We start from the raw sequence: 21,632 nt of genomic DNA, 5'->3' as shown, positions 1-21,632 counted from the left end.
AACTTTTGCTTTTCTGTTTGAAATGTTGATATGCGGTGAACTGATTATTTTATTTTAATTTAATTTTAAGTATTTCAGTAGCTTGACCTACTAAAATGATACAAATTCATATAAATGATAACAGCAAACTAAGGTACTACATAATACCTTAGTTTTGCACGGATCACACTAATCAGCCTCCACTTATATTTAAAATTCCAATCTCTGTCATGGTTCATAAAAGTGAGATTGTGTTCATGTAGCTCCGTAAATTCCTCACGACAATTGCGATTTCAACACCGCAGTTGAATGCACGCGATGATTTCACTGGTGTTCATATAAATCCACATGGAGCCCCTTTTTGCCCCTCCAGGGATCCACGAGCCACTTGGGCCATTGACCGGCCAACTATTAGAACAATCGCGAGTTCAGTTAGCTAACAAACGTGCTGCTTGTGGCATTGAGCGTTTACAAATTACATATGCAAGTGCACACATACTTCCCATTGGTCAGTGTGCGCCATCAAATCCACCAGAGGGTTGCCACAGAAGTTCCAAAGCAATTTAAAGCTTTTAATCATTATGACGCCTATGTAATAACTTATTACGAACCATTTATGGAATCGTCTTATTTCATCACATTTATGTGACTAATAAATTTGCAACTCAAAAATCTCAATACCTTTAAAGAACCCCTTGCGACAGATAAAAGTGAAATCTAGTTTTATAGCATCATAAAAGTATATTTTGCATTCCACCTAATTTACGAGCCAGCACTAAACCTACACCCATTGCGCCATCACTAGTTGGTCAACTCGGTCACCGCCTCCGATGCCTCCACCAGCTTCTGCAGTTGTTTGTACTTCCGGATGGCGTTGCGCACGAACTCCGTTGCCCGACGCACCCGCTCCGGAGTCATCTCCTCGGCCAGCATGCGACCCACATCCTGGGCACCACCCGTGCGCAGGATATTCACAGCACGGGCAGGTATTTCACAGATCGGGGTGATCCTGCAGAGGGCACTGGTGATGGCGCCGCCAAAGAGGATGATGCCCACGGCGGAGACCACAACGGCGGCGATGCGAAAGAGCGTGGACATCAGGATCGTGGGCAGAAGATTGGACACAAATGTCATCAGTGGATTCGAGGAGTTGGGCTGGGCAGTGGTAGCCAGCACAGTGGTGCTGTCCGATTGTCCGGCGGTATTAGTGGGCATCAGGAATCCCTCGTAGCCCGTCTGCACCACAATGGGTCCAGGATACGGGTAAATGCCAGCTGCTGCTGCCGCAACTGGAGCAGGATAGGAGTAAGGAGCATAGGCTCCATACTGACTCAGGTACTGCTGAAATGCCTCGGGAGTGAGGATGCCTCCAGCGTAAATGGTTGTAGGATCAATGCTGCTTCCACTGGCCACATTGTCTGGCTATTATAGTAGGATGGAATTTTTAGATTATTTGAAATATAACACAATACAACTGTATATACAACTTACCACCGCTGCTCCATCGTTTCCTTCAGCTGGAGGAGTGGTTTCATTGCTGGCTGTAGGTACCACGTTTGTGGCTGCGACAACTGGTTCGCCACTGCCCTCAACCAGATTTTCGGACTCCTCGACGGTGTTGGGTGTGGCAGCCGGAGGAGCTGCGTCCAGAGCTGGCACACAAAGCGATCCACGGATCGTAAGCAGCAGGACCAACAGCACATGGAAACTGCAGTCTTTGAGGTACTTCATCTTCGCTTGGGTGTGGAAAAACAACTGATCCTGGTCCACGCACGATCGATTCTTTTAAAGCCTCGCTTGACTCGGCCATTTTAGTCCTTGTTTTGCAATTAATGTCACAATTTCCAGGAATCCTAAAGATCCCTCTTCTTTTCTAATCCCTCACACAAAGCACTTTTCCATACCTTACCTGTTTCTAAGGGTTCAGGTAGAAGATGCCTTGGCCGTGGGACACCGTCAAGTGAAACATTTATGTCCTGGCTAATTACCACTGTGCCGGCCATGTCCTTGATTGGCCCTAAGAAATGTCAAGCACGCGATGAAGTCGTGACTGTCGAAAATAGTTTGATGCAAACACGTCGAGTTTCAAGTGATGCCAATCAAAACACCCCCCACCACCAGTCAGTCAACTTAATCAGGTTTTCTGAATTGGAAAATCTGTTGGCAATCAATAAAAGGAAAAGCGTAGCTTGGCACATAATGTAGACGTATAATTTTAGACACGAATGTGAGCATTTTGGCCGAGTTTTCGGGAACGCCAACGAGCAGCTCCCCCACTACCCAACCCACATCAGCCACCATGTCCTTTTCGACCAGGTGAACACTCGGGCGGACTGTCGTCCATGGCAACGTTCGTTATGAAAACTAAACGAAAACAAATGCGCCCAAAGACAGCGACAACAACGCTGGCGAGACAACATGCTCTGGAAATTGGAAAAGTCAGATAGCGGATACATCGGTGAACAGCGTCGTCGGCAAGTTGGGACAGCTGAGGCAGATTCCATCACCGCATAGGATAGCCCACGCACCAGCCACCGGAGCAGCAGCAGCATCAGTCTCATTCATAGTCCTTTGGCGAGTCCTTGTTAGTCCTGTAGAAAACCGAAGCTCCGGCAAACGCGGACGCGGCGACACTCGACGGCATACTGGGGAACTGCATCGACATCGACTCGGTGGCCGTGGTGCAGCACAAGCTGGTGCACCGAATTGTGTGAGTAGTAGGAGTGTCCAATGGGTCGGTCCGGCTGGTCCAACGCCTTCTGTGCATATTCCATAATGAATAAATAAGTGAGTGCAATTAAGTGCGGGTCACAGCACAGCGATTACCATTTCCAGATAGGAGAGTGTCTCGGGGGACGTGTCTCGAATCGGGAATTCCCTGTATAAATTAATCCAAAATTATTAAAGTTAACTGCGTTGTTTTATTACAAAAATCTTAGGGAGCAGCATAAACAAATTTACATTTTACATTTACATAAGTATTTTACATATGCTAACAAAATCGCTGCATACTTTTAAGCTGATCGTTTAGCGACAAAACCTTCAAGGGCGATATTTAAATATTTTTTTTAAGAGCTGTTAAATATATAGTAATAATAAATGTATCCAATGTTATAATCTATTTAATTCCATTAGGAATACATTTTTCAATTTTACTAGCATTTTATTTGGCTTACCTTTGAGTTTACTCAAGAATAAAACTACAGTACTTAATAGCCTTGTTGCCCACTTTTTGCAAGTTCTCAAAAAAGACCACGCCAAGAACAATTGGCATTAATTAACTATAACTATGTAGACGAATAAAATCGATGCATTGATTATTTGCCGCTGACCGCCAAGAGGCAACTTTTTTGGGCCTGCGTGTGGCCGGTAGCCTGGCATTCCAGTTCCGGCCAATGTCCGACACGAAACGCATTGTAACCGAATTCGTGTATTGCCTGCTCCTCAGAGGTGGCAAGATGCCGCCGCCCGTGCTGTACTACCTGCCGCCTAGTCCGCCCTGCCGCAGCATCCTGCTGCTGGCCAAGATGCTGGACATCGACTTCGAGCTGAAGATCGTCAACATCCTGGAGGGGGAGCAGCTGAAGCCGGACTTTGTGGCCATGAATCCGCAGCACTGTGTGCCGACCATGAACGACGAGGGTCTGGTTTTGTGGGAAAGGTAGGTGCTAATATATATTTGACCTAGAAACTTGCATCCTTACCTTGTTGCAGTCGTGCCATACTCTCCTATTTGGTGGCTGCCTACGGCAAGAGTGACCAACTGTATCCCACGGACATACGGGTGAGGGCTTTGGTGGACCAACGCCTCCAGTTCGATCTGGGCACCCTCTACATGCGACTCACGGACTACTATGTAAGTGTATCTATACTTCAATTATACTCGGGCTTGGGGCAGACCTACCCATATGGAAATAGCACGACCATGTGATCTGCAAATATAATATCTTTAATAGCTCATTAAAAAAAGATACACAAGCTCAAACATAATAGAGGCCAATAGAGATCTTAGTGTTAGCTTTAAAAACTATAAAGTAGCTCATATTCAAAGTTCAGTTCAAAAGAGTTAGTCAAAGTGTAGATAGCTTTATGAATATTTAAGTAAAATCACACCTATATTGGGTGTGATAATAATGGTCAATACTTTATAGTTCCCCACAATGTTTATTGGTGCGCCCCTGGACGAAGGAAAGCGCGCCAAGTTGGCGGAGGCTGTGGGCTGGCTAAACACAATCTTGGAGGGCAGGCAGTTTTCCGCCGCCGATCACTTCACCATCGCGGATCTCACGCTTTTGGTGACCGTTTCCCAGCTGGAGGCCTTCGAGTTTGAACTTCGACCGTATAAACATATCCGCCAATGGCTCGATCGCTGCAAGGATCACATGGCACCGTTTGACTACGAGGAACTCAATGCCAATAAGGCCAATATGCTGGCCGATATGTTCAAGGCCAAGATGAATCAATCGGCGCACTGATTCTTAAAATCAGTGTTACAGTAGCGAAAAAAATATTTTATATTTACTATCAGTTGTGTAAGTGTTGTATTAAATAAATAAATTGTTCTGTAAACAAGGTTGTATGTTCTACATATATATATATGGTAAATACCATAGTTTATTAGCTAACCTAGTAGAAGGCTTATTAAATATCCTATTTTTCCTAAAGTCAATTTCCCCCTCCAGTTAGATGTACCAAATTAAAAGGTATCCCTTAGCCCGGCCGCAACGAGATATCAAATGTAATTTTCGTGTGGATTGGCATTTAACTTAATTTAGTTTCAGTCTCCGAAGTGTGACAATCTAGATGAATTGACTGGTTCAAAGGGGGCCAAAATGAGCTGTTAACTGGTGGCCATATAAGAACGGACGTTCACAAAAAGATGACATGACACACATTTTAAAAATACCGCCACCCAAAAAGGACGCTGCTCCGAATGTCCTCAGGCAAATGGACGATATTAACGTGTGTTTGGCACTTTGTTTGGCCAAAAGGACGGGGGAAAAAACGAGGTGGCAGCAAACTAGCGGATGCTGATGGCCGCATCGGCACCTGTAAAACCTCAACTGAAATTTAATGTCGCGCCAACACAAAAAGGCAGAGGAGCTCGGTTTTATGCGAGGAGCGGGCTATTTTTATACCGGACATGGGACATCGGCAGCGCTCAGCTAGGCGACAGGATAATGGAATCCTGCTTCACAGTCTCACATTGGCCGCTGACAATGCCGGCCGCATCATTGGCTCTGGGATTAGCCGTGGTCCTGCTGGCCACCGGAAATGGACAATCGCAGCAGCCAGTGGCCAACAGCAAGCAGTCGCATCTCTGGCTAGGTGGGTTCAAATCAATGACTTTGGAGTTCAAGAAGTAGCTTGATTTATATTTTATGTGTGAATTAATGAGAGACTTTTGTTACCATCCCTCCGCAGATTGCTCCTGCCTTCACTTGTCCGAGCGGAATGCCACCCAATGGGGCAGGTTGGCCATTAATGCCAGCCATGCGCTGGGCGCCAAGAACAACTGCCTGATGATCTTCATCGCCGGAATGGACGACGAGCTGGTGGCCTTTCAGCTCGAGCAGTTGCAGCTGCGCGCCGGGTGAGTGGCAATGCTTCCGGCGAGATTCCGTGATCGATTGGACGGGGTAGAGGGATTCGATTCGATCTCAAATCGGCGGACAGCTGCCAGAGACAGCCATCAAAATTGAATCCGTCGATGGATAAGGCTGGCGTCCGTCGCGGAAATGTGGTGGCCAAATGTGGAATGGGCCAGGAGATGGTAGCGAGTGGCCAAAGCCCCAACGCAGCCCCCACCAATGCAATGCAATGTAATTAAAATACCTTGCGAAGGCCATGTGGGCGGTCCGTCTTTTTGGTGGAGCCGTGGCCGCCGGCACGCCTGGTTATTTATATAAATCCCGCAAATTTGTGTCAATTTATGCAAAATCGCATGCATCCACATTTGCGCCATAAAAATAACGCACACAATATTTCGGAATCGATTTGTCAATAAAATTGGAGAGCACTGGCCAAGCACATTTCAGTGGATCTTGCCGAGTGGCCGAGTGCTCCGCCAAACGTATGAGCAATATTTAAGGTGCATCCGTCGCTGGGAAAACGCGTCCGAATCGCTAGGAAAGTTCGAGTGTCCTGGTCGGTTGTTGATAGTGTTCCACGTTGAAAAACGCGTTCGAACCGTCGGTAAATCGATTTTAAAATCGTACTTAAATCTCCAGAAAAAAAGTGATTTAAACTCAGAGAAAAACAAGATATCCTGAAAAAATAAAGCTCTAAAAAAAATTTTGATAAATTCATAAAAAATCAGTTTTAAGATTTTGTGGCATTGATATGATATCTAATAATATGGACAAGTTTTTTTCTCTGAGTTAAAGTCCTTAATATAAAGTATTGAAAATATATAAATATTTTCAAAGAAAGTTTTTTAACCTACAAAGGTAGTTTGTGAGTGATCGGAAAAGTTGTTAGTGCAAATACTCCTTCAAAATGTCGATGGATCCATCGGTTTCTCTAGAGGATCTGGAGCGAGTGAGTGAAAGAAGTTGTGGTGAAAAGCAGTCGAGAAACTACGGCTATGCAATTTTCAATACAGCGTCGTCGTCGCGCCAGTTCCGCCCGCAAGCAGTCACATACTCCCCAGCCAGCATCTCACCTGGCGGATTCGGAGGCCATGGCCGTGATCAATGAGATATTCAATCCCACGCTGAAGCTGCCGGAGTCCAGTGGCCACTATACGCTGCCCGAGGAGATGAGGGCCGATGACAATGTGGCGCCCCATGAACTGGACATTGCCAAGCTGGCGGAGCTAAAGGAAGTAAGTTATCGAGTGCTGCCTGATCGTGGTTCATTCCGTGGCTTGTCCGAAGGTCTTCTCGCTCTTCGATACGGACTGCGATGGACTGATTTCGAAGGACGATCTACGGTTCACCTATACGGCACTGGGCAACGAACCGAACGAACAGCTACTGGAACAGATGATGCAGGAGGCCAAGGAGCCGCTCGACTACGAAGCCTTCGTTCGGCTGATGAGTCGTCGCACCCAGGAACTGGATCCCGAGGATGTTTTGTTGGAGGCCTGGAGCAAATGGGATGACCATGGCACGGGCAAGATCGACGAACGCAAGTGGGTGGTACCGGACAAAGTTGGACTAGCAGCACAGTGATAGTCTCCATTTGAACACTTCCCAGAATCTATGAGGAGCTGACCAACTATGGTGACAAAATGACCCTCAACGAGGCCAAGGAGGCGCTAAGCCACGCCCCAATGGCCAAGCCCAAGTCCTTGGAGGAGCCGCCCATGATCGATTATCCGGCCTTCTGTCGCATGCTCAGTGGAATGCGGAAGCGGAAAGGGGAATAAATGTGCTATTTGCCTTAAATTCAAATCGATTAAATATTTTCTGATTCAATGTTTTTTTTTTTTAGTTTACCTACTAATATAAAAGCTCTTGATTTCATATCATTTAATGAAATTTATATTCTTTTTAGATCAATTTTGAAAACCCTTCGCAGCTATTGTTGTGTTTACTATGTCTTACATTGTTGTTAGATTGGTAAATATTTTTGAAATTTACTTCAAGTCCTGAAGCAGCTGTGCCGATTTGACAATCGTATTAACCTTAACGCCAACTTTTGTTCGACTTTTTATCAAAATAAATCGTGAAGAACCAACGATCCGTTGGGAATTATTTCTTAATGGCCATTTGCTGCTTGCGATGGTGTATATTTATAGGGTGGCCGGCTGACCAACGAGCCAGCCCCAAAAGTATCGTCCAATAAATTTTAGACATCATTACGCATCTGCTCTGGCCAATGCAAGCGGCCTGGGGAATTCCACCTTCCTCTCCTCTCGACTCCTCCTCATCCAATGCGGATTGCAATTTCGTGACAGGTGCTTGGACAGCATGGACATCTTTCCCTATTTGCGGGAGCCCGTCATCGAGAACGCGACCCTGGCGGCGGACACCTTCTGCCAGCACAGCCGGGAGCGCAGTGCTACGCCTATTTATAGCGCGGGTCGATTGCTCGGACTGCGCCTCCGGTTCCAGCGGCCGCCCACCGACCTGGCCAGCTGGAACTTGACCCTCAATGCCAGCTATCGATTTCTGAAGCGAGGTGAGTTGTATGTATCAGGGATTTGTTCTAAATTTATTTTAATTTTAAGTTATATTAGACTTTTATAGATATTACTCGGATTTTGTTGATTAAGAAGGCTTGCAGCCATTAAAGCATATCAATTTGAATTTGAATAAGTGGTCAACGTGTCGTATGAGTAATGCGTATTTAAAGCATTAAGCTTTAATTGTATATACTTAATTAATATACTTAATTTGTTTAATTTGCCACAGAAAACTTCCGGACGGATGGTCGATTAGTTCCGCACAGCTTCTGCGACTTCTACTTCTTCGCCAGCTTGTCCAGCGAGGAGGGCAATGTGGGCCAGGGCTACTTCCACTCGCCCCAGTTTCCGGCCCACTATCCGGCGCACATCAAGTGTGCCTACAAGTTCATTGGTCGGCCGGACACCCACGTGGAGATCCTCTTCGAAGAACTGCAGCTGCCGCCGGTGGTCAGTGGAGGCTGCCAGTTGGATGCAATCACTCTGTTCGATGCAGAATCCGCTCACATGAACTCGGTCATCGATGTCATCTGCTCAAGCCGACCCACCCGCCGTCTGGTGAGCACTGGTCCCGATCTGCTGCTCGAGTTCAATGCCAGCTCCAATCGCACGGCCAAAGGATTTCGTGGAAAGTACAAGTTCGTGTCGAATGAGCTAGGAGTGCCGAATGTCTCTGTCCCACCGCCGGCCGTTTTGGAGGCAGCCAGTGTGGTGGCTAAGCAGGAAAAGCTGCAGCAGGAGCAGGCCAAGGAGAACAGTCTGCCGTCAGATGTGGAACTGTCGAAGCCCGGACGCTCATTTGGTGAGTTGGCGCCCCATAAATTTGCGTCTAATACCCTTATTCATTGGCTAATATACATTGGAAGGAATCTGCAATACTTTTATTTGGCTGGATAGAAAACTATATTTATTTAAGTGGATTGATACTAATATCCATATAATGTCACTGGAAAAATTGTTTTGTCTTAACTTTCATAGCGGTTTAAACAAACTATTTACTCTTCTTATCCTTATCCTGAGTTATCCCAATTTTGGTTAGTGTTTCTAACCAACCCCTCTCTTAATCCCACCCTCTCCAAAAACCAAACCCCAAATCGAATTAACTTAATCGATGGAAAATGGCGGAAAATGTAGTCCCGTCTTTCCCGGCGACGTTCGACAGCTTCCGTCTGGTTTGGTCCGGAAACGGATGCGGCCAATTCACAGCCTTGGTCCCAAGTGATTGGCCATGTAAATGGATGTGGGCTTTGGGCCTGGCTCAGTCTATTGCCAACTGTTGTCGCGTTCAAATGGCGGGAATCGCAGCGCAGTTCATACAACTTAGTCTATGGTGTAATCTTATTCATCAAATGATAGCATCCTGTTCTCCGCCGCCCATTAGTGAGTTTATAAATAGCTATAGCTATGATAACGCCTATACAATTGCTGTTTTTAATGTATAAAATAAAGTGTAAACAGTGAGTAAATTATAGCCAATTAACTTTATTTATGATAATTATACAAAAAGGCCCAGTAGGCGCTTTAAAATTGACCACAAGATTAAGGCAGCAACGCTATAAAGAGTAAACTGCAGCAGCCGATGAAGAAATTGAAACCTGTGACAAAACATAAACATTATTTACAATGGAATATCCCATGATACATATTACAAATTTCCAACTCACCTCCTGTAGATCTTTCGTCCCCTTTCCACTACCTCCTGTCCCGGTTCCTCCTTGGCGAGATAGATGCGAACTCCGGCCAGTGCCTGCAGGAAGTAATCATCCCAGTCGACGCTGCTCATATTGAAGTCGTAGAGCTTTTGATCCTCGACAGACATTTTGGCCCACAACTTGCGGGTGTTGACGGTATCGAAGGACCAGGATGTGATCACAAAGGGTGCCAGAATATCAATGTTCTTGTGGATCTTGTCGTACAGCTTGATCATGCGCGGCTTTTTGCCCCATAGACGCAAGGCCAGATCAATGCCATAGCCGGGGAGCAGGTGGTAAAAGATGGCCGTGAACCGGAATAGCCAGGGAATGGTGGTGCAATGCAGAAACGGCAACCACATCATCTTGGTCAGTGGATACGTGTACCGCAGCCTCGCTGCCTTGTCCCGAAATCCACCCCAGGTTATCAGGTTATCATTATTTGGCGTAAAATGGTAGATAGGTGGCTCCGGCGATAGCTTGATGCTTGTATCCCGGGCCGTGTTCCAAGCGCAGGTCAGCACCATATTGACGCAATAGTCCACGGGTACAATTCCAGCCTGGGCCTTGAGATTAAGCAGTGTGATACGCAGTATTCCGAAGGCTGCTCCGTAGAGAACTGCAATGGGTCCGTACAGGTTGTCGATCCAGCCGGGCATGGGCTCCTTATAGCTGGCAATTACTGTGCAAGATGTCGGTTTATTCGATGATTTTCAATTCCAACGACATATACTTACTAACACCCGGACGAAAAATGGTAAGCGGCAAGTCCTTCGCCTCCTTCTGGAGCACCTGCTCCGCCAGAGCCTTGGTATACGTATACGTGTTGGGATACTTGCCCATCAGCGCCGGTGCCATTTTATCCAACAGCTCGGGGCTAAGGCTTTCCAGCAGCTCCAGGATCTTTTCGGCTGGGCAGGTCAGGTGCTCCGGATAGAAGCGTTCACTGACGTGCTCCACCACGCAGTTTGAGTAGGCGGTAGACACATGGACGAAGGACTCCAAGTGCGACATCTCCTTGGCCAGTTGAATCATGAGTAGGGTGGCTCGGGTGTTCACCGCCAGGGCAATGTGCAGCGGCTCCACAAAACGCACTGTGGCCGCCGTGTGGATTACAATCTGCACCTCATCTATCAAAACCTGACGATCGCTGTTGCTCAGGCCAAGATCCGGCTCCTGGCAATCGCCACCACAAGGTACCACTCGCTTCAGAGCCTCGGGATTTATTTTCATAAGATTACCGAAGACCTGAAAACAATGTGTTTTACTTTTGCATTTTGTTGTAACGAACACTTTGTATAGGAAATGATTAAGGATGTCTTACCGGATCCTTATCCCAGGCGGCGCATCGCTCCCGCATTTCCTGGCCGCGTTTGGCGCGGAGCAGCACATAGATGCGCTTCACCTCGGTGGTGCAGAGCAGCTTTGCAATGGTCACTGAAACGGCAATAAACTTGTTCTTGATCTTGAACTTGATCTGATATTTGGAACTGTGACATCCGGTTCTGCGTATCGCTTGTTTTGGGCATCAAACTTTTAACCAGCTTGGCAGATGCATTTCATCTATAGATCAAATAGCTTGCAAAAGTCCAAATCACCGGTCATTCACCTTTAAATTTAGTTGCGTTTATGCATTTGCACGACACTTTAGCAGATCTATTTAGTCAACTGTCAACTAGAAGACGGAATACCTTTTCCAAGGAATCCACTGCCGCCTGTTAGGAAGACAGTTTTGTCTTTGTAAAACGATTGCACATCCGTTGCCATTTCCGGTGGGCTCTGATAACGATCCTTTTTCGCGAAGACAGGCCGGAAATCCGTATTCCGTATATTCAGCTATCCGTAATCCGATGTCCGACGTAAAACGGCGCAGACGCAACTGATGCTTGAATGAGAGGTGTTCGGTGTTTTTTCACCAGTTATTTATACCCGATCCGAATATCAATTGTCTGGCCAAACTCTCACACACACATCCATGATGTCCAATGGCATCGCGTCGTAAACACTTACTTAGCGAACTGGAGAAGTTCACCCTGCCAAGCTGCACATTACGTATACGCCCAGCTAAACATGGGCCATTAAACCTAAACCATGAGCATTGCAGTTGACCTGCGCTAAGCAAACAATTAGCCTTGCCTTTCTTACGCTGAAATTACATTGAAATTAGAACCCGAGATTTTTATTACTTTGTGGTCCAGAGTATCCGATCGGAACCGCTTAGGTGTCAAGTGGCGTGGCGGCCTGTGATATATCCATTTGGCTAATTGGAAAACGTTGTGCGCCGGGTTGAAGTGCATCTCAGGGAAAGGGAGTAGTGAAACCCGGTAGTTGGACAGACGGTTTGGTGGTACACGTAAATGGATTCGAGGGTGTGCACCCATGTGCCGAGTGTGTTTGGACAGTGAGTCTGGCTCGAGCCTAATGAATGTGCTCGGATAATGAGTGGCCGATTGACTGGCTAATTTATATGGGAAATCGAAATGCAGACGTGTTAATTTATTCGCTATTTTGTAATTATATAGTTGGAACAAGCTTCGATTACCAAACGATTGCGCAACAATTGGTGCGTATGAATAGTTTATATGCTGACATTTCACTCCAACCGCGTGGAACAAATTCGACTTTAAACTTTCTTTGCATTTCACATTTCTAATACGCTTTTCAGGAATACAATTTTAGTTATTACACCAACTGACCCCTGAACACATCAATAAAAATGTTTATTTTGAGATCCATCAAGAATAAACTCATTATTTATTTAGCCTTCAACACGGTGAATGTTTTAAATATTACAACAAAAAAATAGTTACAGTAGTGGCACTAAATTTGTGATTAATAACCAAATAGAGACACCAAATAATATAACTAATACAGTTTTAAGAAGCCTATCCAATACATAAAACCTGTAAAAACCAACGTGGCTTATGGTTATTTTCTAGAGATAATTTCATTAAACACTTACCTTTTCAAAATCCGCTTTCCCTGGGCAACGAATTCCGGCGTCCGGAGGTCCTTAAACAAATACAATCGTATTCCCTCCATGAAACACGTGACATACTCCTTCCAGTTCAATGTTGACATATCAAAGTTGAACATCTCCTTCTCCTCCGGCGACATGGTCTGCCACATTTCGTTGGTATTCCGCATGTCCATGGTAAAGGTTTGCCTAGAGAAGGGCAGCAAACACCGCATCCCCTCGTGAACCTTGTGATAGCTCTTGATCATCATGGGCTTCTGACCTTTCAGACGCAGCACAATGTCCAGCAAATATCCAGGCAGCAGGTGATAGAAGTAGATGCCAATGATGCCATACAGATAGGGGCATCTGGTGCAATGGGTAAACGGGTTCCAGATCATTTTCGCATTTGGTACCTCCAGACCATTTTGATAGCATAGCCCAGCCAGATCTCCATAAGTCACTAAATTCGACTCGAAGGCGCGAACGCGTAAATGGGAGGCGGTCCATTTTGATTTTGCTTGGAGATCTTGGCTATCTGGACACGTTGACGCAGTAGTCGGCCGGAACTATGGGAGCATTTACTTTCAGATTAACCAGCATTAGGTGAACAAACCCGTAGGCAGTGGCAAATATCATGGCTATCAGTCCTTGCAGGCCATCAACCCATCCTTGCACTGGTTCCTTGAAGGTGGATAAAACTGAAATTTCAGATTGTTTAAAATAATGTTATAGTGATGTATAGATAATATCCTTCTTCCCAATCTCTTATCACCGAAACAATTACTTACTGATCGCCGGTCGAAAGATGCCTACGGGCAAACCCTTCGCCTCCTCCTGGATCACCTGCTCGCCCAGTGCCTTGGTGTAGGTATATGTGTTTGGGAATTTTCCAATCAAGGCTGGTGCCATCTTTTCGAACGTTTCTGAGCTGACCGAATTTTGCAGGTCGAGCACCTTGTCAACGGGACAGGTCAGGTGTTCCGGATAGAAACGCTCCTGGATTTGATGCACCACACAATTGGAGAACGTTGTCGAGACGTGGACGAAGGACTCGAGCAGTCGCATTGCCCTGGTGTTGATGACCACTGCCTGCTCGAGTGGCTCCTCGAATCGAACCGAAGCGGCTCCATGTATGAGCACCTGCACCTCCGCGGCCAGTATCCTTCGATCCGCATCGCTGATGCCCAAGTCCGGGGCACAGCAGTCACCCGAAATCGGAGTCATCTTTTCCAGGACCAGTGGCTTTTTGTTTAGTAGCACTTCAAACACCTGCAGGCAGGATATTTTTCAAGGAACCACCATTATTACAAATAACGTAATAGTTTTCACTTTTATCTAGCATTTATTTAACATTTTCAGTCACAAATTGGGTGGGTCTGCACTCACCTGATCCTTTTTCCAGGACTCAAATCGTGCTTCCATTTTCTCACCCCGCTTGGTTCTGACCAGGAAATATATACGTTTCACATCCGTTGCCCGCAATAGCTTTTCTACGACCACTGAAATTTTTAGGGCAGAACAATTCTATTTTTTTTTTATGTTCTTTAATTTTTTGGGTAATTGATCGCGCACCTTTGCCGAGTAATCCTGTGCCTCCGGTCATAAACACCGTTTTATCCTTGTAAAAACTTATAATTTCACTCGTCATTTTGCACTGCGGAAGTAAAATTCACTTGGCGGGTTCACTTCATCAAATGAGCATTTCTTCTTTATCCATTTTTATTTATACCAATTTAAACCAAGCCCAAACACAAGAATATGCAATGATATGCAAGCCTAACTAGAATAGTTTGCACTTTGTGAATAAATTGAAAATCGTAAGTACAGAGAACCTCTATAATTGCAACCAAGAATATAGCTGAGGAAGAATATTTGTAGGAATCCATTATTTTATTAATGAAAACAGAATTAATAATCGGACGGGGTATAAATAGGAACAGATATATGCAGATATATGTCAATGTAGAAAAATAAGAACAATTATATGTAGATTATATGTAGGAACCAAAAACGCTATTTAATTTAAAAACAGTGTGCTATTAAACTAGTGACTACTGTACATGAAAATAATATTATTCATCATTCCATACATGCCACTTTTTTGTTCATTTGCGTAGGGCTCAACATTTGCATTCTATTAAATCAACTGAAAGATACGAAAGTAGCGTAAATGTAGACAATTTTGGATAATACATTTTGAGAACATCCATTGTATATAGAATCTAATATTTCAAAATTAAGTTATCAAACTATTTACAGTGTACATAAGTACTATCTTTATATCATTAAATCAAAAACAAATCCTGCTCAAAAAGGAAGAAGTTACCATAAATTGTTTAAATTTAATAATGTCAAATTCTTTAGTACATAACATTCAACAACACGATTATTATATTTTGATTGTTTATAAGATTAGTTCCGTTGAACAAGCTTAATCCAAAAGCCGCCTTTGGGTGACAACTGAAATCCGGAACTACTGAGCTCTAGTGGAATGCAGGATTTCTTGGCAGGAGCAAAGCGGTAGTCCTTCAAAAGATAGTAGATAACAGCCTTTGCCTCGAGTAGAGCGAATCGGGAACCTATAAAAGATATATTTTAGTACCAGCAAAGAACAATTTTAAGTCCATCAAATTACCAATGCAGTTGCGTTGACCCAGGCCAAAGGGGAAGTATGTGAATGGCTGAATAGAATCCTTGTTCTCATCGCTAAATCGTTCCGGATCGAACTTTTTGGGGTTCTCAAAGTACTTGGGGTCACGATGGAAGCCGCATGTGGGCAGCCAGATGACATCGCCCTTCTTGACCTCGACTTTCTGACCATCGACATCGAAGGTTATGTCCTTGTTGCATTCCCGATCGACGGCAATTGCAGCCGGCCACTTTCGCAGAACCTCGTTGACGACCTGATCCAGATACTTCATGCCCATTATGGCCTCATAGGTCAGTTCTTTGCCCTCCAGGTCTTCGTCCACTTGCTGTACCTCCTCGTATAGCTTCTGCTGCACATCCTGGTTCTCCATTAGCTCGTGAGCGGTGAAGCACATCAGCACCGCCGAAGTCTCGAAGCCAGCAAAGAAGAATACGAAACACTGGGCGACAATGTCGCGATCGCTCCACTCGCGAACGGCAGATGCCTTGGTCTTCTCCGTCTGGATGATACCACGAGCCTCCATCAGCATGTTTATCATGTCGGGACGTACAATATTGTGCTCCTGTCGGTACTTCATGGCATCGAGCACCAGACGCACGAAATACTGAGTGCTTTTCCTATCGAAAAGCTCGACTTTAAGTATCTGCAAGGATAAGATAATATACTTTGTTGTCAATATATTTTTCTCATATGTGTGAATGATGTGCCAACCTTATTAAGACTCTTCAATGCGAAGAACAACATGAACTTAATGTTCTGCAGGAATGAAAATGTGGTCAGCTTTTTGCCCATCTGATAGAAGGTATTTTCGCGATCCTTGAACGAGTTCACTTGCAGTCCAAAGGCTGTCGATGCGATCACATCATTGGTGAATCGTGTGCAGTAGTCCTTCATGTCCATTTCATTCTCTTGAACTTTTGTATCATCCTGCTTAAGACAGTCCACGGCCTCCTTGGCCACCTGGTTCATCAGCTGGAACATCTGACGCATTTTGCTGCCTGTGAATGCCGGACTCAGAGTGCTTCGCATATCCTTCCACCGAGCATCTCTCATGGAGAACAGCGAGCTTCCGAAAAGATTACTCATGTCATGTGGATCATCATCACTGCTGGTGGCAAACACATTGCGATGATTGATAAAGTGATCGAAGTCCTTTATTGTTATCTGCTTGATAAGATCCGGGTCGCGCACCATAAAAAGTGGTTGTCGCTGCTCGAAGATACCAAAAAATCTAAAAAAAATAAGTAATGTTAATAACCGATAAGCTTTCTGTGAGTCACACACTGATAAATCAACAAGTTTAGAAAACGATAACAGAAATTAGTGTTTATGGATGGCTAACGAATTTTCAATTAACCTATCTCGATTCCTTTTTAAAAAAACTATAAATTTACTTATTGCTCGTATTGGTCTATAAAAAAATATACTTGTATAAATGTACATGAAATCCAATTGAAAATTCCGAGTACAAAAAAGATTGCATCTTTATAAAGTAACAAAAAGGGAACTGTCATAAAAAGGGTTACCCAAATATGAAATGAATTAATAATTTAGATAACCTTATCGGTATTGCACTTTGCAGGAGCTTTATCAACTATTTTTCCTATCTAACATTTAAAGCTGTCGTATAATCGATAAGATTATGGCAAACTAAACTAATAGAACCAACTCAGCATTTCGCCAATTGTCTTGGCAGTTACACACTGCTTTAGATAAACGACTTTACACAATGTAATCGAGTATTCCTGAATATATATAATTCTATATTCAAAACGTAGTCGAACACAGCCGCACCCACCAAATGTGTATATAGATAGATCACTAATTGCCTGACCTTGACAATTGTATATTGCGTATAGGCTTGTACGCAATGCTGGAAGCCAGTAGATACACACTTGTTCCAAACGAGTTTCAAGTGCAAGTGCAAGTGAGCCGGATGCTTATTAGGTAATTAACTTATTTGATCCGGATAAATGAGTTTAACTCACTTGTTACTTCCGCCTTTGGTGTAAAGATCACAGACTATGTCAAACATGGCTCTCTTCCGCAGGAACATGCCGGCCATGTTGCCAAAGTAGAGCACTGGCTTTTCATAGGCGATGCCCCGATCCTTGAAGAAATCATTGTTGGCGGACGCCCAGCGGTAGAACAAGGCGGCAGCGATCGCGAATAGGGCTAAGAATTCCCACAGCATGTTGAACGAGCGCTTAGTTTGGCGATCCAAGCGTCCAGAATATAACTAACTACGCCACAAACAATCGGGAGCGTTTTGTTATCCCCGCGCAGAGCTTTCTATCAAAGCTTCGTGCTCTGCTTTTAGCATTTGATAAAATACTTGTTGTCTATAATACACACATATGTATGTTCGGTTTAATCAAGCATGTACAAATTTCTGAGTGCAAATGATTTAAAATATCACTCATCATTTCATCATCACGGCGTATAGGGGATATGGCTGACGACTCTGAGTATCGAGAGAGATTTGGAGCCACGTTACATTCAAGTGCTGGCAGCTACGACGATACAGCGTTCTAAACCAAAAACAAAAAGGAATCCAGTGAATTAAGTTTATTTTTAGATTAAGTGATTATTTAGACATTACCTAAGCTTCTCTAGGTCCAATGGCTCGTTCGTACTTGTATAAAAGACCAGATCAGCTTTTCGTGTTTCCGTTGTACAGCATCCTCCATGCTGTGAAAACTGCTGCATCAGTTTGCTTGAATCCTTCTCCATGGCAAAGTGCGCCACCAATCCTTCGAACAACTTGCCTTCCGAGCTAGTGGATTGAGTAACGCTTTCCTCCTCCTTTGGTTCCTTTTTCACAACTGATTTAAGCTCCTTGCTGGGCTTAAAAAAATCCTTTAAACCCTTTTGCGAAGGCGACAAGCTTCGAATCGCTTTGGACTCCTTGCGTTTGCTGGGCACAGGAGCTCCGTCTTCGTCATCTGAAGCAGTAGTATTGGACCTTTTCAGTTTCTTTTGATTACCATTGAGTTTTTTCTCTTTTTCAGGAGTTGTTTTGTTATCAATTACTTTCTCATCCTTACTACAATTGTCCAGAAGTAAATCAACATTTACATTCGATTTTGAGGCCTCGAAAAGATCTTCTAAGTGGGCCAGATCATTGGCCTCTTTGGCTGATTTATCACTGCGACGACGAGTAATCCTGGGAAATCGTATTGAGATTCCTGACGCGGTATGCGCATCGGACTTGGTGAACTCTGCGCCAGTAATCTCCCATACTGGCATTTTCATCGGATCCTTGGCCAGTACATCTGGTACAAGGGACTTACTGCACAACAGCCAACTGGGAATTGCGTTCGCATCAGCACGTTCGGTTAGTTTGATCAGTGATTCATGTACCTTTGCATTGGTAGCATCATCCAAGCCAGAGTGCACTTTGGTCACTGTCTTCCACAAACGCCCAAACGCATCGTAACAGCCCATGAGGAAAATACTAAGCGTGCCACCTTTCTTCCCTGATCCGTACCAAGCGCCCAAAACAACCAAATCCGCGGTGTCAGCCATCTTTCCGTCGAATAGGTAATCCTTCTTGACCTTAAGCCAGTTCCTTTTGCCGGGCTGGTATGTGCTGGTTGGACTCTTCAGGACCACACCCTCCAGATTGGCGTGTAACACCCTAGCCGTCATCGTGGCCAGTTCCCTCGTGGTCTTGAGGAACTCCGACTCCGACAGCTGCACGTGGGATCTAATGGGTTGAATATTCTGCTCAAGGATCTTGCGACGCTTGCGAAATGGCCTGAAAGATCAAGAAAATATATTAGGAACTATTTCACATTTAAATATTATTTTACCCCACTTACAGCTGGGTCAAATCCTCGCCATCGTACAGTATGCAATCGAAGACGAATAAGCATACCGCGGCATTGGCGAAAGTCTGCTTCTTATGGGCACCCAACGAACCAAAGGGCAGCAGTGCTCCCGTGTCAGTGTCGACCAGAATGATCTCAGAGTCCAGTATCATTTCGCCACCGCCAGGAAAGGCTTGCGGAATATATTTTTTCAGATCCCGTATCTTGTGATCCACCACAGGCTTTAGATTGCGGCTAAAGAACTTGAAGTCGTTGCCCTGCTTGTGGATTTGAACTCGCTCTCCATCGTATTTGATCTCGCTATATAGTCCAGTGGGGCTCTTCTTGAAGGCCTCCTCCACCGACTTGCAGGGACTGGCCAACATGGGCGATATGGGTGTCATTACCTGAATTCCACTCGAGTTCGTTTTTTTAGCCTTCCTGACGGCACTACTGGCGTCCTTCTTATTTTCTTTGCCGGCAAACTGTCCGACAATTGCCACCAAATCGCGGGAAGACTGATATGTGGGGTAGGCATCAGGACCAAAGGCATCCAGGATATGCCGGGCCCGGGCATTGATTCTTAAGTCGTGCTTCACCAAGCGAATAAATGTGCGCAGATCCAGGTCAGTGGCCTTCGAGCACAACTTCTGTAGCAGATCTGTTTGCTCATCCTCCTTGGTACGCTCCACCAGCTTCAGGAGCATCTCCTCCACCTCCTGCAGATAGAGTTTGCTCTGCGCCTGTGGCTTGAGTTTCTTAGAAGCAGCAAAGTGCTTGCGTAGAGTTTCCGAAACGTCTCCATCTGCGGGAAACCAGAAGTTTAACCAGACTCAACAATTTAGAGCGATGATGAAATTCTATACAAGTGTATAAAAATGACAACTTGCCCTGCTCTAGATCCAGATGCATTTGCTGTTGGTCAGCATTAAAAATGCGCGAAAAGAGTTTGATCAGCGCCTTGTTCTGGAGATTGTAGACGCGCTGGTTGGCCGCCGGAATGAGGAACTGCACCCAGAGCAGGGTGTCGCCCTTGAAGCCCTTGCCGCTGCTCCCCTTTTCGAAGAATCGCTGCAGATTCTCCGCTTTCTTCAGGTAACTTGACTCGCCGGCAATTTCATCACAGATGCGACGGAAGGTGTCCAACTTGTTGTCCTCATTGTGCCATCCCTTGCTGGCCATCTTATTACACAGAAGACGAGTTAGAAACCTGGCCTGCCACGTTAGCCTGGACAATAGCATACGCACACTAATTACAAATTAAAAATGTGATTGTCTATTTCACAGAACAATGCAAACAGACCTTCGACTCACGAGTAAATAAATCGGGAATATTTGACTCAAATCAGCTGTTGCTTGCCAAACACGCGCTCGGCGGCGTTGTAATTGGCGGCTCGAGAGTCTTGCAATGCCGTTACGAATTTGAAGCTCAGGCGCCAGAACGGGTGCAGATTCGATTTCACGACTTCAACGTGCCCACGGAGCACGAGAACTCCACGGGTTGCCAGCCGGGCGATGCGCTGCACGTGGTCACCCAGCTGCGCGGACGGTACGAGACGCAGGAACTGCTCTGCGGCGCGTTCCTGCCCAAGCCACTGATGTCCAGTGGACCGCAGCTGCACCTTCAGTTTGTCGGAAAATATCCGCCCACAATGACGAACAAGGTGCAATACTACGGATTTCGCGCGGAGTACCGTTTCTTAACCAGTAAGTGTGTCCACTGACTCTTAGTCTATTTATTTAAAAATTTGCTTATTTTTAAGATTTTGGTATAATGTCCGGAGTTCAAAAGGAAGGCTGTTCCTTCGTCTACAATAGCAGCGAGCGAATAAGTGGCCTATTTCACTCTCCGAATTTTCCCGGACTTTACCTGGAAAATGTTGTGTGCAATTATTATTTCTACGGAGCAAGTGACGAACGAGTTGTGCTTCACTTCACATATTTCGATGTTGAGGGCATTGGAACGTAAGATCTTTATCTAAACTATCAAAAATGTTTAAGTGCTTAAAATGTTTAATCTCCTTCTCTTTCCAGTTGTGAGCACCAAACCGCCAGCGATTACATCGAGTTTTCCAATTTCATGAGCACGGATCGAAAGTTCAGCAGATACTGCGGAAAGCTTCCTGACTTTGAAATGCGCTCGGATGGGCGCTTCTTTCGCGTTACCTTGCATTCCAATGATCGCTTTGTGGCCATCGGATTCCGCGCACTGTACACCTTTGAAACCGTTCCAGTGAATAATTCCATCACCGATCTTCGGGATAATGCCTCCATGCAGAGTTTTGTCTCAACAGCGTCAACTCAGCCGGTTGTAGATTTAAGCAAATTATTTGCGTGTATCTTATGCACTTATAAAGCATACCAATATTATGTTTAAAATATAGAGACAACATTTCGCAATTTTGTTTTC

At 45.0% G+C, this 21,632-nt stretch overlaps 8 protein-coding genes across 13 annotated transcripts; 3 read left to right on the top strand and 5 right to left on the bottom strand.

The window, feature by feature from the left end:
- Positions 1 to 697: 697 nt before the first annotated feature.
- Positions 698 to 2,304, bottom strand: LOC6606684. The gene is made up of 2 exons (XM_032721300.1): positions 1,471 to 2,304; positions 698 to 1,401 (listed from the first exon to the last, which is right to left on the bottom strand). The coding sequence occupies exons 1-2, from the start codon at positions 1,708 to 1,710 to the stop codon at positions 781 to 783; spliced, it is 861 nt and encodes a 286-aa protein (XP_032577191.1). The 5' UTR covers positions 1,711 to 2,304; the 3' UTR covers positions 698 to 780.
- A 301-nt stretch (positions 2,305 to 2,605) lies between these two features.
- On the top strand, positions 2,606 to 4,552 carry LOC6606682 (glutathione S-transferase D7). 2 transcript variants are annotated; one of them, XM_032721302.1, is made up of 4 exons: positions 2,606 to 2,689; positions 3,428 to 3,640; positions 3,694 to 3,835; positions 4,131 to 4,552. In XM_032721302.1, the coding sequence occupies exons 2-4, from the start codon at positions 3,438 to 3,440 to the stop codon at positions 4,452 to 4,454; spliced, it is 669 nt and encodes a 222-aa protein (XP_032577193.1). In that variant the 5' UTR covers positions 2,606 to 2,689; positions 3,428 to 3,437; the 3' UTR covers positions 4,455 to 4,552. The 2 variants fall into 2 exon arrangements, with proteins under 2 accessions (XP_032577193.1, XP_002031482.2); XM_002031446.2 differs by lacking the exon at positions 2,606 to 2,689 and having other exon boundaries at positions 3,343 to 3,640.
- Positions 4,553 to 4,642: 90 nt separating this feature from the next.
- LOC6621052 (suppressor of lurcher protein 1) lies at positions 4,643 to 21,626 on the top strand. Of its 3 annotated transcripts, XM_032721293.1 has the most exons (7): positions 4,743 to 5,307; positions 5,404 to 5,572; positions 7,883 to 8,106; positions 8,340 to 8,912; positions 20,510 to 20,929; positions 20,986 to 21,187; positions 21,257 to 21,626. In XM_032721293.1, exons 1-7 carry the CDS (start codon positions 5,007 to 5,009, stop codon positions 21,597 to 21,599), a joined length of 2,232 nt encoding a protein of 743 aa, XP_032577184.1. In that variant the 5' UTR covers positions 4,743 to 5,006; the 3' UTR covers positions 21,600 to 21,626. The 3 variants fall into 3 exon arrangements, 2 of the variants coding, with proteins under 2 accessions (XP_032577184.1, XP_032577185.1); XR_004362038.1 differs by lacking the exons at positions 20,986 to 21,187; positions 21,257 to 21,626 and adding an exon at positions 8,977 to 9,490 and having other exon boundaries at positions 4,643 to 5,307; positions 20,510 to 20,592; XM_032721294.1 differs by lacking the exons at positions 4,743 to 5,307; positions 5,404 to 5,572; positions 7,883 to 8,106; positions 8,340 to 8,912 and adding an exon at positions 9,155 to 9,490.
- LOC6621947 (calmodulin) lies at positions 5,625 to 7,687 on the top strand. Of its 3 annotated transcripts, none has more exons than XM_032721304.1 (5): positions 5,625 to 6,174; positions 6,429 to 6,519; positions 6,584 to 6,805; positions 6,858 to 7,114; positions 7,180 to 7,687. In XM_032721304.1, exons 2-5 carry the CDS (start codon positions 6,478 to 6,480, stop codon positions 7,349 to 7,351), a joined length of 693 nt encoding a protein of 230 aa, XP_032577195.1. In that variant the 5' UTR covers positions 5,625 to 6,174; positions 6,429 to 6,477; the 3' UTR covers positions 7,352 to 7,687. The 3 variants fall into 3 exon arrangements, with proteins under 3 accessions (XP_032577195.1, XP_032577196.1, XP_032577194.1); XM_032721305.1 differs by having other exon boundaries at positions 6,408 to 6,519; XM_032721303.1 differs by having other exon boundaries at positions 5,625 to 6,519.
- Positions 9,573 to 11,707, bottom strand: LOC6620871 (fatty acyl-CoA reductase wat). Its single transcript, XM_032721296.1, has 5 exons — positions 11,493 to 11,707; positions 11,126 to 11,238; positions 10,539 to 11,049; positions 9,775 to 10,483; positions 9,573 to 9,705 (listed from the first exon to the last, which is right to left on the bottom strand). The coding sequence occupies exons 1-5, from the start codon at positions 11,566 to 11,568 to the stop codon at positions 9,606 to 9,608; spliced, it is 1,509 nt and encodes a 502-aa protein (XP_032577187.1). The 5' UTR covers positions 11,569 to 11,707; the 3' UTR covers positions 9,573 to 9,605.
- On the bottom strand, positions 13,160 to 14,563 carry LOC6606677 (fatty acyl-CoA reductase wat). Its single transcript, XM_032721301.1, has 4 exons — positions 14,333 to 14,563; positions 14,147 to 14,259; positions 13,549 to 14,029; positions 13,160 to 13,458 (listed from the first exon to the last, which is right to left on the bottom strand). Exons 1-4 carry the CDS (start codon positions 14,406 to 14,408, stop codon positions 13,292 to 13,294), a joined length of 837 nt encoding a protein of 278 aa, XP_032577192.1. The 5' UTR covers positions 14,409 to 14,563; the 3' UTR covers positions 13,160 to 13,291.
- Positions 15,083 to 17,659, bottom strand: LOC6606676 (probable cytochrome P450 9f2). Its single transcript, XM_002031440.2, has 4 exons — positions 17,399 to 17,659; positions 16,122 to 16,641; positions 15,396 to 16,053; positions 15,083 to 15,339 (listed from the first exon to the last, which is right to left on the bottom strand). Exons 1-4 carry the CDS (start codon positions 17,602 to 17,604, stop codon positions 15,173 to 15,175), a joined length of 1,551 nt encoding a protein of 516 aa, XP_002031476.1. The 5' UTR covers positions 17,605 to 17,659; the 3' UTR covers positions 15,083 to 15,172.
- LOC116800177 (DNA ligase 3-like) lies at positions 17,752 to 20,544 on the bottom strand. Its single transcript, XM_032721292.1, has 5 exons — positions 20,526 to 20,544; positions 20,113 to 20,471; positions 19,235 to 20,027; positions 18,013 to 19,170; positions 17,752 to 17,941 (listed from the first exon to the last, which is right to left on the bottom strand). Exons 2-5 carry the CDS (start codon positions 20,462 to 20,464, stop codon positions 17,833 to 17,835), a joined length of 2,412 nt encoding a protein of 803 aa, XP_032577183.1. The 5' UTR covers positions 20,465 to 20,471; positions 20,526 to 20,544; the 3' UTR covers positions 17,752 to 17,832.
- Positions 21,627 to 21,632: the final 6 nt, after the last annotated feature.

Source organism: Drosophila sechellia, chromosome 3R (assembly GCF_004382195.2).
Source record: "Drosophila sechellia strain sech25 chromosome 3R, ASM438219v1, whole genome shotgun sequence".
NCBI classification, from domain to species: Eukaryota; Metazoa; Arthropoda; class Insecta; order Diptera; family Drosophilidae; genus Drosophila; species Drosophila sechellia.
Note: the sequence above shows the minus strand (reverse complement) of the source record. Positions and strands in the feature narration are given on the sequence as shown.